This window comes from Microcaecilia unicolor, chromosome 3, assembly GCF_901765095.1.
Source record: "Microcaecilia unicolor chromosome 3, aMicUni1.1, whole genome shotgun sequence".
Taxonomy (NCBI): domain Eukaryota; kingdom Metazoa; phylum Chordata; class Amphibia; order Gymnophiona; family Siphonopidae; genus Microcaecilia; species Microcaecilia unicolor.
The window spans coordinates 248,797,551-248,813,035 of NC_044033.1; the positions used below are offsets into that span (position 1 = coordinate 248,797,551).

The window sequence follows — 15,485 nt, forward strand, 5'->3', positions numbered from 1 at the left end:
TAAGAGGGTCTAGCAGAATGAGAGAGAGAATCAGCCTGTCTATACCCAACCAGTTAGACAGTAGTGGCATTTGCAAGAGTAATGATTCAGAGACCGGGGCAAGTGACATATCTGAAACTCGGTACTGTCTTGCTATAGTGAGAAGGTGTGGAAACCCTTCTTACCCTGTATAGTGTCATTTGGAAAGGAGCAAGGAGATTCTCGGGACACTCAACCTTCCCATCCAGGCAGCCCATATGCCACTTTTAAGTGACACTATATGTATGGCAGAGTGGAGGAAAGTTTGAGAAATAAAAACAATATATTTTGCTGTACCAGGCTACAGCAGCAAAGGTGACTGTGTGGGACCATCAGCTTGTTCAAATGTGACACCTTACTGAACTGTGCTATTCACTATCTGAATATCATCAACCTACCCTGAGTAGCCTTAACATTTAAGAGGTGTGAAGCATGAGAAATGGATATCTGCTATAAATAAGTTGGAGTTTGAATGGACTTTGTTTTTTTTGCTTTCAATATTCCTCTGCTTCATAAATTGACAGTGCAGTAAAGGGTTTAGTGCTAATTTACTTTATCAGGTGGGCTGGAATGGAAGTCTGATGCCTCGCTTGCCCGGACCTCCAGCCTTAAGGTTCACCCTAGTCCTGGTCCCATCAAATAAATTCTTTATGTACCCATTCTCCCACCTTCTGGACTCTATCTAGGCAATTGCCTGGGTACCTCTAAAAAGGAGGAGGGGCTTACATCATTATGCAACTAAGTGGAATTAAGTAAATGGCGTCCAAAGTTAGGTGCTGGAAAGAGCTTTGCTAAACTAGAGCGGATTCCTACTTCCAACTTTGTCACAAGGATTTGTCTTCTGAAACCTGATGAACATCCCACTGCCTAACTGATGGCAGCTGAGCACGGAAATCCAAGTATATCTATTAACATTGCGCCTAATTTCTGGAAATTCCACTGACACACTCATACACCTGCCATGACCACACCACCTTGTGCATTGCACTCTATGGAATGTTATAAAATAGGGCGTAGGCCAGATTTCTTTATTTATCTAATTATTTATTCATGACACTTATACCCCACATTAGCCCAAAATAGACTCAAGTTCAATGTACATAAGTACATAAGCATCGCCATGCTGGGACAGACCAAGGGTCCATCGAGCCTGCCACCATAGTTTTAATTGTTCATGTACCCACCTTTACTCATGTTACCATACCATTGCGTTATGCTTCTCCTTAGACATATCATTCTCTCCTGCACCCCATTTTTGTCCTTTAAAATTCTATTTTTGTTTTAATCATTAGTTTTTTTTAGCACAAACATCCCTTGTGACCTTTTCTCTCTGAGACACTTCCAGTACTGGCTCTGAAGAACCCAGTCCTCTGTCCACCACCACTGTGTGAGCTCCGAGTGTGTGAAAGGCTTCATGCTCCTCGCTATTCAGCCTTTCAAGAGGGAAATGTATATTCCTTCCTATGCTAGGCCTACTACTAAGGCCTCAGTTTGGTTCTCACAAGTTGGCCTAACAAGTTAGAATCTTTGTAACATACAGTGCTTTTCTCAGGAGCTGAGAATAGACACTTCACAGATGCACATTTGGCTAAAGCTGTGTAATGTCTTTCATATAAGGTGGATGTAACCTTGGGAGTTGCTGACAGACTGAGGACAAAGTGAGCCTCATTTGTGGGGCGAGAGACAGAGAGAGGACACAAGGGTATTGTTTTAGTTTGCATGCACTACTGGTAGCTAATTAGCCAATGGCCATGGAGTGTTCACGTGGACACACATCAGGAGAGATTGGTATAATACAGGAAAATCCATATATGACACAGGCTAGTTTCTGATTTCTAGTTTGGGAGAAATCATATGATTTGGGAGATGCGAAGCACCTGGGAGGTATTTGTATATTTTTAAAAAATGTTTAAAAGTGCCCCCTAGGGTGCCCGGTTGGTGTCCTGGCATGTCAGGGGGACCAGTGCACTACAAATTCTGGCTCCTCCCATGACCAAATGCCTTGGATTTCGCCGGGTTTGATGTTACGGTTCAGCCAGCTGTTTGTGGCACCGCCAAAATAGATCACCGGCAATCTATTTCGCCGGCGCCGTTCGATTATGCCCCTCTTTGTTAGCCAGTCTCTGCATCTGGCATTGCTGTCTGACAACCTGCTCCAGAGAGAGAACAATTGTTTGTATTTTGGCATAGTGATATACCATAATAAAGATTTTTGCTGGTGCGCCTATACCTAAGTCTGCTTCTCTCTCTTATTTTCAAGCCCACGAGGCTGTAGTGTTTCCCCTCCCTTAGCCCTCACAGGGAGATTTTAAGAGCTATGGCACAATGACCGAAATAATCCTTATCTCAACAGATCAGTTTCACCTCACAGAATCTTCTGATGAGCAACGCTGTTAAGTTTCCTTATTTTTATCGGACTGTCCCCAATGAGCTGCACCTCAGCACTGGGATAGTCAAGTTACTGAAACATTTTGGCTGGAGTTGGGTTGGTGTCATTGCATGTTATGAAGACAAGAGCCTTAGGGCTGTCCATATCCTGAAAGAAGGGATTGAGCAGAATGGAGGCTGTATTGCGTTCGTAGAAATCTTCAATCGTGACAAGTTCAGGGCAACTGATTTCTCCAAACTTTATGGAAAAATCAATGAGTCATCAACTAGTGTGATTATTCTCTATTGTAGTAAGGATTATGCCTGGAATCTATATATGAATGGAACTTTAACCAAAAAGGTCTGGATCACTACACTTGAGCAGGACTTTGCCTCAAGTTATCCATTGGGCAGGAGTGTGAAGAACAATACCTTGGCATTCACAGTTGCAAAGAAAAATATTCCAAATTTTTCAAAATTTGTCCGTGAAGTGAATTATACCCTGTTTCCAAATGATTATTATACTTGGTCATGGTGGAGGGGCCTGTGTGACAGTCAGTGCCAAAAAAGCATCAGAAGATCTTGCAATACGAATGAAACTTCAATGTTTCCACAACATTGTGACACCAAGTTCTTGGGGAGCAGCTACAGTGTGTACAATGCTGTGTACGCCCTGGCACATGCACTGCATGACATGGTCACGTCTGGTATTGGAAATGATACCATGTGGAGTGGAGAAAGGAGATTTTTGGATTATTTGCCGTGGAAGGTAAGATCAAAGTTAAAGGAGTGAAATATACTAGCACAGAGTGGAAGGGAATCCTTCGTGAGAGGAGGAGAAGACACCTATGAGTAAATTCAGTAGAGGAAGAGCTGACACGACACTTACGGATCAGATCAGTGCAGAAATGATTAAAATATTGGCACAAATAATTGTTATTACCAATATTCTGCATAAGCACTGATCTATAATTATCCGCATATCTTTGTCAGCACTTAGCAGGTGGGCAAACACATTATCAGCGGCTGGGTAGAGCTCACTTATTTACTTATTTAGGATTTATTTACCGCCTTTTTGAAAGAATTGGCAGTGTACAGTAAGAATAGATCAAACATGAGCAATAGGCAATTACAGCAGTAAAAAATATTCAAACAACAATACAAAGTATGGCATAGTTACTACTTGCAATGTCAACACAATACACAATAAAACATTTTAACAGACAGTGTAGGGTATAAGCAAAAAAGGAGCATATAGATAGGTAAGAGAGTAAGAAGAGTTAGAAAATATTGTAAATTATGTGGGTATTTCTCACAAGTAAATGTGACCATTGATACCACAAGGGGAACTGACTTTGACAGGTGTGTTGATCCCATTGCATGGGACAGCCTTTACTCTATATATGGTAATAGATTTCATGTCTGTACATTTTGTGTGTGTAAAACGGACCCTATCCCTGTATTTCGGTGGCCCTCGGTGATTAACCTTTGTAAGCACCTGTGCTGCACTCAGGTGCCAGTGATCAGTATTCCTGTGCTGTTCCAAGCAGTGCCTTAAAATTCCTGCCAGAAGAGTGCAGAGAAAGGACGCCCTTATGATCAACGCTAATAACATATTGGCGTTGATCATGGGGTACTTCACAGGGCCGCTAAGAGAGTGGGCCAGGCTTGGGACAAGGCCGCCCCCGGGCCTGCCCCCTGGGCCCCGCCCCCACTGCCTCCCCCCCCCCAGGTTGTCACCGCCTCCCCCCCCCCCACCGAGGGGAGTCCAGCGCCACAGTCCCACCCGCCTCCGCCACCGGGCCGGGCCCCTTCCATCTGAACCCCCACCAGCAGAAGTGCTGTCTTCTGACTCCAGCGTGCACGGCCCACACAGATGCACTCCTCTCAGCTGATCTTCGCTGTACTCTGCAGGGCTTCTGTGCGTCTGACGTTCTGCACGTGCAAGACGTCAGATGCACAGAAGCCCTGCAGAGTACAGTGAAGATCAGCTGAGAGGAGCGCGTCTGTGTGGGCTGATCACGCCGGGGTCAGAACAGAAGACAGCACTTCTGCTGGCGTAGGTTCGGGTGGAAGGGGCCCGGTGGTGGTGGCGGGTGGGACTGCGGTGCCGGGACCCCTTGGAGGCCCGGGCCCCGGGAATTTTGTCCCCCCTGTCCCCCCCTCTCGGTGGCCCTGGTACTTCAGCGGGAGGATTGTGCCTGGGTTGTGCTGTAAAAAAAAATGCCTGGACCTGTCAATCTAAAGCCCTGGTGGTCCGATGAACCTTCAACCCCCCCCCCCCCCCCATCACAAGGGCCTGGACATCTAGTGGACCTCCAGATACCACAGCCATCTCAAACACAAGAGCCTGGACTTTCTCCCTTATATGGAAGTTAGGCCCCAGCAAGCGCATCCCAGAATGCACCAGGAAGGGCAGAGAGTTGCATTTTTAGGTAGCGTTTGCAGGAGGCGGGAGGGAGTGATTCTCCATCGACAAGTATATGACATAACAATGGCATCGACACAGAATATTGTCTGAATTCAGAAAAGTCTTCCCATGCACTGGTACCTCATGAGTCCCTTTAGTCTAGCTTTGGCTATGAGTTCACACGGGTGTGTTTTTTTTTTCTCTTGTTTTTTGGGCTTTTTGTTCTTTTTTGCTGCTTAACTCCAGACTTCATTCCCTTTATCTTGCCGCACCATATGCCTGGAATAAACTTCCTGAGCTGGTCCCCACCTTAATAATTCCTTTATCTCTTATTTGTCCTGTTTGTCTGTCCTAATTAGATTGTAAGCTCTGCCGAGCAGGGAATGTCTCTTCATGTTTAAGTGTACAGCGCTGCATAGTAGTAGTAGTAGTAGTGCTAGTCCCTCCTCCTGTTCAAGGCTGGACTCACTTTTGTTAAGGTTCTTGGGAACTTGTGGGGATACTAGGCCACCAGGGCTAGCTTTCAGGGGTGAAGGCTGGGCCAGGCCTGGCCTGGCAAGGGTCCCTCTGGACCATCAAGTTTTTTTTACTGTTGGGGGGACTTTTGTGTGTGGGGGATAGGGGGTCTGGAGGACCACCAGACCTCCCTTGTGTTTGGGAGGGTGGGGGTCTAAAGGTCCATCCAACCTCCAGGCCATTGTGTTTGTGGGGAGTGGGGGGCCTGGAAGCATGCATTCCTCCCCAATGCCCTGTCAAATCCTAATGCCAGCTCCAAGCTAGCATAGGATTTACGTGGGAGCAGCACCCTTATTTGGTGAGCTGCCCACTGAGCATTGAGGAGGAATGTTAATGGCCCTGTTTAGCATGCATTTGCATGCCATTAGTGTTTAGAGCCGGTGAGTTCGTTGTTTCATGCACTTGCCGGGTCTGATCCTTGGGTGGAAGCAAATGCACTAATCTGATGCTAATGGCCTTTTTGTCACGTCTGTGGCCGTGACCACCCTCAGCCTTACCTTCTTTCTGGGGGTCAGCAGCTCTGCTGGCTTCTGTCTGTCTTAGTGTTGGCTCTGGCTTTGTGTGCTGATTGCTCCACTAGACCTCACCTGTGTGGGCTCTGCCTCTCTAGGGAGCCAGCATCTAAGATGGCTGCCACCGGCTCTATGCCCGCTTCCAAGATGGCTCCTGCTTGTCTTTCCTATGTGTGTCAAGCCTCTCTTTGGGGTCAGTGTACTTCCTGCTTCTGTCCTGCTGGTGGTGACTCATCAGTGAGATCCTTCATAAGGAAGTGCTGTGCTTGCATTCAGGGCCTTTGCATGGTGTCATGCCTAAAGGTCAGCAGGTTAGTGAGAGTACTGTTGCGCTGCTACTAAGCCTGTCTCTGGGTTCCTACCCATCTGCTTTCTGTACCTGTGGACTGCTAGTCCTTTCGGGTGGGGTCTGCCTCTCTGTTTGAGTGTCTGGAGACTGCTAGTCTTTCTAGTGCTTTCCTCAGTGTTTGTAGCCTCAGTCTTTGTTTGTTCTCAGCCTGGGTTTGGAGACACTCAGCTACAGCCTGGGTTTATTTCTCTGGCTGTGTGTGGAGCTGCTGTAGCTTCAGCCCAAGACCCTTGGCCTGTTATTCCTGGGTTTCTCTCTTTACCCTGAGCCCTGCTTTGCCCAGCTTGTGTGTCAACCCTTAAGCCTGTTTCTGCTTAGCTAGTGTTATCCGGTTTCCTGCTCTGCCTAGCTAGCGTATGTCCTGAGTGTCTATCCTGAATCCTGTTTCTGCTTAGCTAGTGTTTACCCAGTTCTCCGCTTTGCCTAGCTAACGTATATCCTGAGTGTATATCCATGAATCCTGTCTCTGTCTAGCTAGTGTGTATTTCCTGGGTGATTATCCTGTATCCTGCCTCTACCTAGCTAGTGGGTTTACCCTGTGGGTATTCCCTGAACTCCCTTCTGCCTAGCTTGCATGTTGCCCTAGTCCTTGCTCCTCCTAAGCTCTTGTACGTCTTGTCTTCATAATCTGTCTTGTGTTTCTGGCTTAGCGGCTGCATGCAGCACTCAGTGCAGTCTAGTATTTAGTATTGCTTCCTCATGTTTCCTATACCCAGGGTGGGTCCTCTGGATCTCCAGTTCTGGCCTTGTCCTGCAAGCCCTGCCGGCCACCCGCAAGCTGGAGCTCAACTCCAGCAGAACGGTGGCTAAGTGCAGGTGAAGCGGTTCCTGTTCGGCCGGTTCCTGTTGCCTACTTCCAATCCAGAGTTCCATTCCTGTCCTTCCGTATGTCCAGTTCCAGGGTGGTCTTACCTGCCTCTGCCGCTCCTCGGCAGGGGTCCAAGGGCTCATGATTCCCGGTTCTACCTCGAGGACCTGACAGAATGCAAAGGCCCTCGAGAACGCGACACTTTTGCACCCACGTTTGCCTCTGGTCATGGGCACCTCAGTACTTGAAGCTACTTGTTAGTTTCTGCCTCTGGACATGCTGAGAGGAGCAGGTTTGCCCTCACCCTCCGAGTGATCTCGTAGGAGAAATAGTGGAAAGACATGGCAACTGGCCATTAGATTTATCCTTTAAGAAGTAATCCAGTGTGTATAGAGAGTGCCTGAACACTCCACACTGAGGCATCGTATGCCTGCTTAGTATCCCTTTCAACCATAGAAAGCCATAATGATTTTTCCCCTGTTGGCTATTGACCGTGAGCTACCAACTACTGCTCTAACTGCAGGGGCTAGTTTGCTAGTGCCTCATTATCAGTCATTGACAATTCTTTCTGAAAGAAGATGAAGTTACAGACACAGACTCATCACTATTTAGAGTACTAATCCAGATTAATTCTATTTACCTGTGTTTCATTTGATTTATTCATTTGTCATCAATCCTTTAGCTTCATCATTACCTAAAGAGTGTTTACTTTAAGAATGGTCTTGGTGAAGAGATTTCTTTTGATGAGAATGGAGACCTCACCATTGGATACGATATCGTCAATATTGTCTATCTACCCAATGGGATAAAGAGGAATGAAATTGTTGGTAGTTATAATCCTTATGCTCCTCTGGGACAGGATTTTACCATTGATGAGAAGGCCATTGTGTGGGAGAGTGACTTCAATGAGGTGAGAATCCAGTTCCACTAAAATATGATGAAACTTAGAGAAACCACAGGTAAATATTTTTACCTAGATTCAGAAACTAAACGATATGAGTGTGTTGCCCTGCCCATGCTCTATCCAGATTCCACCCCATAGATGTTCTCCTGTAAAAATACGCCCTGTTGAAGAGACGTGTGTAGTAACAAAATTGTAAAAGGTAGACTGCCTTGGGCGATTTTCTCCAACAAGGTGGTAAATAACTCTTAATAAATAAATAAATGTGCACGAATGAGTTAACTGACTATATCACAAAATAACCAGCAATATTCAGAGCTGACCAGCTAAGTTTAGCGGTCAAATATGATCACATAAATAGCAGTCCTATCTTTACCCGCTATTAACTTAACTGGCCAGTGATAAATATTCACTTAGCTGGTTAAGATAAAGTCAAGATCCTGGCTGTTGAACCTTTGTGTGAACCTCAGTAGGAAGAAACACTGTGATGCAAACACCATCTGACCGGCAACGGACAGTGACGTAAACTGTGAAAAGTTCAACAGCCAAGACCTTGACTGTACTTTTAAGTTAAATGTTTTTGCCACAACACAAGAGATCCACTTGACCCCTGAGGCAGGCCTTTGTGCCGAAACATAGCCATGTTGGGTCGTTTTTATGCTTTTTAGAATTAAAGACTTCTTGACATCCTCCTTGAGTCCACCTCACTTTTTTGTTTGTTGCAGTAAAGGAATGCTGCTTTTAATACATAACATCCGAGTGTCAATTAAAGTTATATAAGTTGTTTTCTCATTCTTCAGACACCTCCACAATCCAGATGCAGCCCAAGTTGCCGTCCTGGTTACAGGAAATTAATCAGGGAAGGACAGCCTGCCTGCTGCTATGACTGTATTCCATGTGCAGAGGGAGAGGTCTCCAACCAAACTGGTGGGTGCTATGCTGGGCAAAACCAAAACAACAGAAAGAGGAGTTAAACACTCTACGTAAAATATCAAACAGTACTATGAGAGTAGGGTATAGACCACGGGCTTCCAAAAAAGAGGACGAGGACAGTAGAGGTAAAAACACTTAAATGTTTTAATAAAAATCCATAGATATAATGATATCTGCTTAGTTGTATCTAAGTAGTGAGTCAGTGAAAAATGTACATAAGTATTGCCATACTGGGACAGATCGAAGGTCCTCAAACCCAGCATCCTGTTTCCAACAGTGGCCAATCCAGGTCACCAGTACCTGGCAAGATCCCAAAACAGACTGGAATAGCAAAGAGGTGCTGAGTGTCTTGCAACAACAGAAGAGATAAACAGAAAGCAGACCATGAAAGTCCCAACAGGATCTTTATTCGTACAGACCCGACGTGGCCACGTTTCTCCAATGAGGCTGCATCAGTGGTAGTAACATAAAACAGCTAGCAAAGAGATAAAAGATATATCACAAAATAATAAAACGGCATTTACATCAAAATCGACAATAAGCCAACTTTAAGACATACATAAAACATATATAAAAAAGAACATCAATACCACATACAAATCAAAAACAGGACAAAGGCTAAAACACTGGGCTCGTTGAGCAAATATTAAAATTCAGAGCAAACATACCTAACCAGGGACAAAAAAGGCTTAGCTCGGATAGCACAACTGATCATCCAAGATGACCTGGAGGAATAATATAAAAGCATACTAGTAAAAACGAAAGGCATCTAGCTTAGGCAAAAGGAAAACACTTTTAATCTTATCTGTGAGTAGTAAAAAAGGCCCGTTTCTCACACAAATGAAATAGGCGCTAGCAAGGTTATCCTCCGAGGTCCAGCTTGGCCCCCTCCCTCCCCCCCTCATCCGAGTTCAAGGCCCCCTCCCTCTCCTCTGAGTTCCAGGCCCCCCTCTTTCTCCTCTGAGTTCCAGGCCCCTACCCTCCCTCCCTCCCTACCCTCCGAGTTCCAGGCCCCCTCTCCTCTCCCTCCTCTCCTCCTCCCTCTCCTCCAAGTTCCAGGCCCCCTCCCTCCTCTGAGTTCCAGGCCCCCTCTCCTCCAAGTTCCAGGCCCCCTCTCCTCCAAGTTCCAGGCCCCTCCCTCCAAGTTCCAGGCCCCCTCCCTGTCCTCTGAGTTCCAGGCCCCCCTGTCCTCCGTGTTCCAGGCCTCCCTCCCTCTCTCTCTCCTCTGAGTTCCAGGCTCCCCTCCCTCCCCCTCTCCCTCTCCTCCCTCCCCTCCCTCTGAGTTCCTGGCCCCCCTCTCCTCCGAGTTCCAGCCTGGCCCCCTCCCTCCACCCTCTCTCCCTCTCATCCGAGTTCCAGGCCCTCCTCCCTCTCATCCGAGTTCCAGGCCCCCCTCCCCTCCAAGTTCTAGGCCTCCCTCTCTCTTCTCCGAGTTCCAGGCCCCTGCCTACCCTCTCTGCCTCTCCTCTGAGTTCCAGGCCCCCTCCCTCCCTCCCTCTCTGAGTTCCAGGCTCCCTCCCTTCTTCTCCTCTGAGTGCTAGCCCAACCCAACCTGCACTGCCCGACTTCTTATCCCAGTCCTTTGCCTGCTCCTCGCCTTCCTGCGTGCCACCCAGAATTTAAAAGTTCTTACCTTGGGGTCCAGCGGCAGCAGTGAAAGGCGAGCAGGCACGGCGCTTCAGCCTGCCTTCCCTTCTCTCTCAGCTCTGCCTCTGGTCCCGCCCTTGCGGAAACAGGAAATGAGGGCGGGATCAGAGGCAGAGCTGAGAGAGAAGGGAAGGCAGGCTGAAGAGCTGTGCCTGCTCGCCTTTCACTGCTGCCGCCGGACCCTGAGGTAAGAACTATTAATTCTGTGCGGCACGCAGGAAGGCGAGGAGCAGGCAAAGGACTGGGAGAAGAGGGCGGGCAGCGCAGGTCGGGATACCACTCGGAGGAGAAGGAGGGAGGGGGCCTGGAACTCGGAGGACAGCGGGACCTGGAACTGGGAGGAGAGGGAGGGAGGGGAGCCTGGAACTCAGAGGAGAGAAAGGGGGCCTGGAACTTGGATGAGATGGAGAGAGGGGGGAGGGAGGGGGCCCGGCTGGAACTCAGAGGGAGGGGGAGGGAGAGGGGAGGAAGGGAGGGGGCCTGGAACTTGGAGGAAAGGGAGGGAGGGAGAGGGGCCTGGAACTCAGAGGAGAGGGGGGAAGGGAGGGGTGCGTTTCTCCTGCGATTCTCTCCTCCCCTCGATTTGTACCTGAACGTTCTCTGGCTGGCTGGCGCTGGCTTCCTTTCCCTCTCACTGTTCCGCCCTCTGACTTCATTACATTTTGACGCGAGGGCGGGGCAATGAATGGTTATGGATGTTACGAACCTGGGCATCCAGACGTAGGACATTGGAGGTGCAAATTATTATATAGGATAAGGCTGAAGTGGTAAATTAAAACTTTTTAGAACAGAAGTGCGCCATAACAGTACACCAGCGCATTGCTGGAGTAAAAACTCAAATTAAGACCAGAACCATTAAAACACCAAAGGGTGTAAAAGAAACCCACTATAAACAAGATGAATTGTATATAAAAAAAAATAATAATAAATAGTAAAGGGGTAAAACTTACTTCAGCAATAGTTTAAAGTGGAGCAGCAGCTTCATACCTCTGTATGGGGACTGCCATCTGGACCAGCCCACTATTTATAGTGCTGAGAGTCCTTCTTCTCAAAATTAAAAATTAGAAATACTTAAAAATATAATCATCACTTGTGTGAAATCTTTTGAGGCATCAGAATAAAAGTATAGGAAAATGCTCCACTGATTAAAAAATGATGGATTAAAAGCATTTAAAATTGGCGTTTTTGGTGAAAAAAATGAAAATACAAACTAAGTACAGAATCTGATTCCCTAAGTGATGCCCTATATAAAAATGTAATTCTTACTAAAAACTGCTGCTTAAAAATGATTTTAAAATGCTAAAAATTGTATGCGTTCCAGCGGCCATCTTGGAAGCATTCCAGTGACATCATCAGGCATCCCTGGATATGGGATGCTTGAAAACATACTTAAAGTTTAAATCCAAAGCCATCTGAGGTCAAAAACATTACTAAAAACCTAAAACGTAATTTAAAAAACCCCATCAAACTCTTCCTGACTCATGCTGAAAAATGTCATTGTGGGATTTCCATATAAATGTATATAAAAACAGGCATGTGTGATATGGGAAGTAAATAAATAAATGCATATACATAAAAACAACCAATCCATAAAAAGTACATATAAAAAAAGAGTAAAAGCTTATATAAAAAGTGCCAATAAATAATATAAACATTCAAAGAATATTTAAAAGCAAATGTACAGTATGGCACAATAGGAATGTTTTCTGCAGAGACAAATTTTTCATTAAAAGAGTGTGAAGCTAAAACATCTTACTTTTCAAGCCATACAAAATACATGGATAAAAATAAATAATTAAAAACAGGCCAACAAAATCAAAAATGTGCAGAAGGCATGTTAGTGCAAGATTATTACTCTGAGCCGTCTCAACATCTGGAGTCTAATGAAGACCAGCCTATCTCTGACTGCCATCTTCAGGTAGTCTCTCTTCCCTTTCCCTGTTTCTTCTAACTCTGTTCGTTCTCTCCTGTTTCATGTAATTGTATTTGTACAACATTGTAAGCCACTTTGAGTCTGCATCCCTGTGGAAAAAGTGGGATATAAATGTGCAAAATATATAAATAAATAAAATTTATCAAACACAGGCTAAAAGATCCAAGTCATTGATCAAACCATAAGGCTGTACAGGATTGAAATCTAAAATAAACTTTTGTTCTGTTTTCACAAGGATTTTGTCCACATTCCCACCTCGCCTTGAAGGTTGGATTTTACAGATAACAAGCTAATAGAAATAGAATAAAATAAAACATAGAAAAGAAAATAAGATGATACTTTTTTATTGGACTAATAATACATTTTTTGATTAGTTTTCGAAGGTAGCCCTTCTTCGTCAGAAATCTGATCTGACGAAGGGCTACCTTCAAAAGCTAATCAAAAACTGTATTAAGTTAGTCCAATAAAAAAGGTATCATCTTATTTTCTTTTCTATGTTTTATTTTATTCTATTTCTATTGACTGGCTTTAGAAGTGGACTAACACGGCTACCACATCTCTCTACTACAGATAACAAAAAACTTGTATTCCTTGAATTTGTGACTGTGTTCTAAGGAGTGTTCCACCAGGGGTTTCTCTATGATGATTCTCTTAATGGCACTTTTGTGTTCTATTATTCTTTTATTGAGTGTTCTTTTGGTTTTGCCTATATACATAAGGTTGCAGGGACAGATACAAGCATATACAACACAACTAGACTGGCAATTAGAAAAATGTCTTAAGATGTATGGTTTCTTGTTAACAGGGTGAATGATGGATGTAGTTTTGAGACTGACTGGATAGAATGAACATTTACCAAGGGGTAGTAACCAAGGGGCGTAATTTTCTCATATGTTGCATGTTTGTTATAATCTGATGACACTAAAATATCCTTATTTGAAAAAACTTAGTTTGTTTGTACTAAGTGCCAATGTTTTTTCATTATCCTTATAATCTCATTGGACAGGTGGTAAAATTGTAAGGTGCAAACCACCCTGTCACCGATCTGCATTTGTCTTTTCTTTAATACACCAGGGAATATTTATTAAACTTCTGCGATTACCTAAATCTGTCTCCTGATCAGCCCAGCACTCCCTGGACAGTATTGTATCTGCCATAAGGAATAATCAGCACCACTCCCTGTTAAATGCCGTTGAATATCCTCTCCTAAGGCGTTCAGGCAGGAACCACACTTTCCAAGGGACATAAAATATTGACCCACTATCCGTTCTTCTATAGTCTGTTGCTACAATGTAAAATTGTCCATAATATAAGAGAACTATTTTCAGTGTCATGAATCCAATGCTCTTTATGAGATACTTAGACAATATTCTTCATTCGTAGATGGTGACACCTGTTGGCAGTGCCCAGATGACAAATGGCCCAATCACAAAAGAGACGCCTGCATCCCAAAAGTGATAATCTTCCTGTCCTATGAAGAACCTTTGGGGATAGTGTTGACTTCCATCAGCACTTTCTTCTTTCTGATCACTGCTGTCATCCTAGGAATCTTTATTAATTACCGAGACACTCCCTTAGTGAGAGCCAACAACCGGGACCTCAGTTACATTCTCCTCATCTCCCTCATGCTCTGCTTCCTCTGTTCCTTGGTATTCATTGGCCACCCTGACAAAGTGACCTGTGTTCTCCGACACACTGCCTTTGGGATCAGTTTCTCCATCGTTCTCTCCTCTATATTGGCAAAAACCACCACTGTGGTCTTGGCCTTTCATGCCACCAAGCCTGGAAGCAAGCTCCGGAAATGGATGGGTTCCAGGATCTCAATTTCTGTAGTCCTTTTCTGTTCGCTCATTCAAACTGTTCTGTGTCTTGCCTGGTTGTTCACTGCTCCCCCATTCCCATATCTTAATATGAGATCAGAAATTGGAACAATACTAATTGAATGTAATGAAGGGTCAATAGTTGCATTTTACTGTGTTCTGGGTTACCTGGGATTTCTGGCTGGCATCAGCTTCATCGTAGCTTTCCTAGCAAGAAATCTCCCCGACACTTTCAACGAGGCCAAGTACATCACCTTCAGCATGCTGGTGTTCTGCAGCGTCTGGATCTCCTTCATCCCAACGTACCTGAGCACCAAGGGCAAGTACATGGTGGCAGTGGAGATATTTGCTATCTTGGCTTCCAGTGCTGGACTCCTGGGTTGTATCTTTATCCCCAAATGCTACATTATTCTGCTAGAACCCAATAAGAACAGCAGGAAATACCTAACAAAAACTACTGGAGGAAATATTTAAAGACATGCTACTGCCTAAAGATAAATGGATAAATTGTCACCTCTGTCTTTATTTCTGATATTCATTTTTTGATTTAGCACCTTTCTTAGGGGCAAAACGGTATTGAAAAGAATATTTTAAAAAGTGGAGAAAATAACAGAAAGGAAGATCAATTTACAAACAGGATAGAGAGATAAAAAAGTGGAAGAGGGATTGTTAGAGAGGGAGGCCTACAACCAGTCCTGTCAGTGGTACTGCTCCTTATGGTTCAAATGCTCAGTTTAGAAGGGTTTGCTGGAATGTAATCCACAGCTTAAATGGATTATTTGCATATTTAAATATTACTATTATTGTACAGTCCATGTTGATCAGTGGTTCTCAAGCCAGATTTCCAGGATATGCAAAATTAATATTTACATAGTACCATAGTAAGTGATGGCAGATAAAGACCTGAATGGTCCTTCCAGTCTGCCCAACAATCGCACTCATTTTTAATTCATGCTTAAATTAACAATGAATGTGATATTATAGTTTATTGTGAGTCTTTTATTGCTGTTTCTGGGACATAGACCGTTGAAGTCCGCTCGACTCTGTCCTTATGTTCCACCTACAGGAGTTGCCGTCAAAGCCCAAATCAGCCTATCCAAATCCGCCCTGTCATTTGCGGGTCCCAGACCGTAAAAGTCTTACCAGCACGGTCCTCGGTTCTAGTTACTGAAGTTGCCATTGAAGCTCTTTCCAGCCTATCCTAAACTTTTTATTTTTCTTTTATACCATCTTTTTTTTCTAAATAGAGTTTCTCTGTGTTCATCCAACAC

The 15,485-nt window shown here is 44.8% G+C and overlaps 1 protein-coding gene across 1 annotated transcript; it reads left to right on the plus strand.

The window, feature by feature from the left end:
- Window positions 1-2,398: 2,398 nt before the first annotated feature.
- Window positions 2,399-14,688, plus strand: LOC115464581 (vomeronasal type-2 receptor 116-like). Its single transcript, XM_030194946.1, has 4 exons — window positions 2,399-3,154; window positions 7,663-7,890; window positions 8,682-8,808; window positions 13,778-14,688. The coding sequence occupies exons 1-4, from the start codon at window positions 2,399-2,401 to the stop codon at window positions 14,686-14,688; spliced, it is 2,022 nt and encodes a 673-aa protein (XP_030050806.1).
- Window positions 14,689-15,485: the final 797 nt, after the last annotated feature.

What these genes read in the sequence shown, in the direction of transcription:
- LOC115464581 (XM_030194946.1), top strand. Translation starts at nt 2,399, where the DNA reads ATGAGCAACGCTGTTAAGTTTCCTTATTTTTATCGGACTGTCCCCAAT. An exon ending in TGGATTATTTGCCGTGGAAG is followed by an intron (nt 3,155 to 7,662) that starts GTAAGATCAAAG and finishes TCAATCCTTTAG; the next exon opens with CTTCATCATTACCTAAAGAG. An exon ending in AGAGGTCTCCAACCAAACTG is followed by an intron (nt 8,809 to 13,777) that starts GTGGGTGCTATG and finishes CTTCATTCGTAG; the next exon opens with ATGGTGACACCTGTTGGCAG.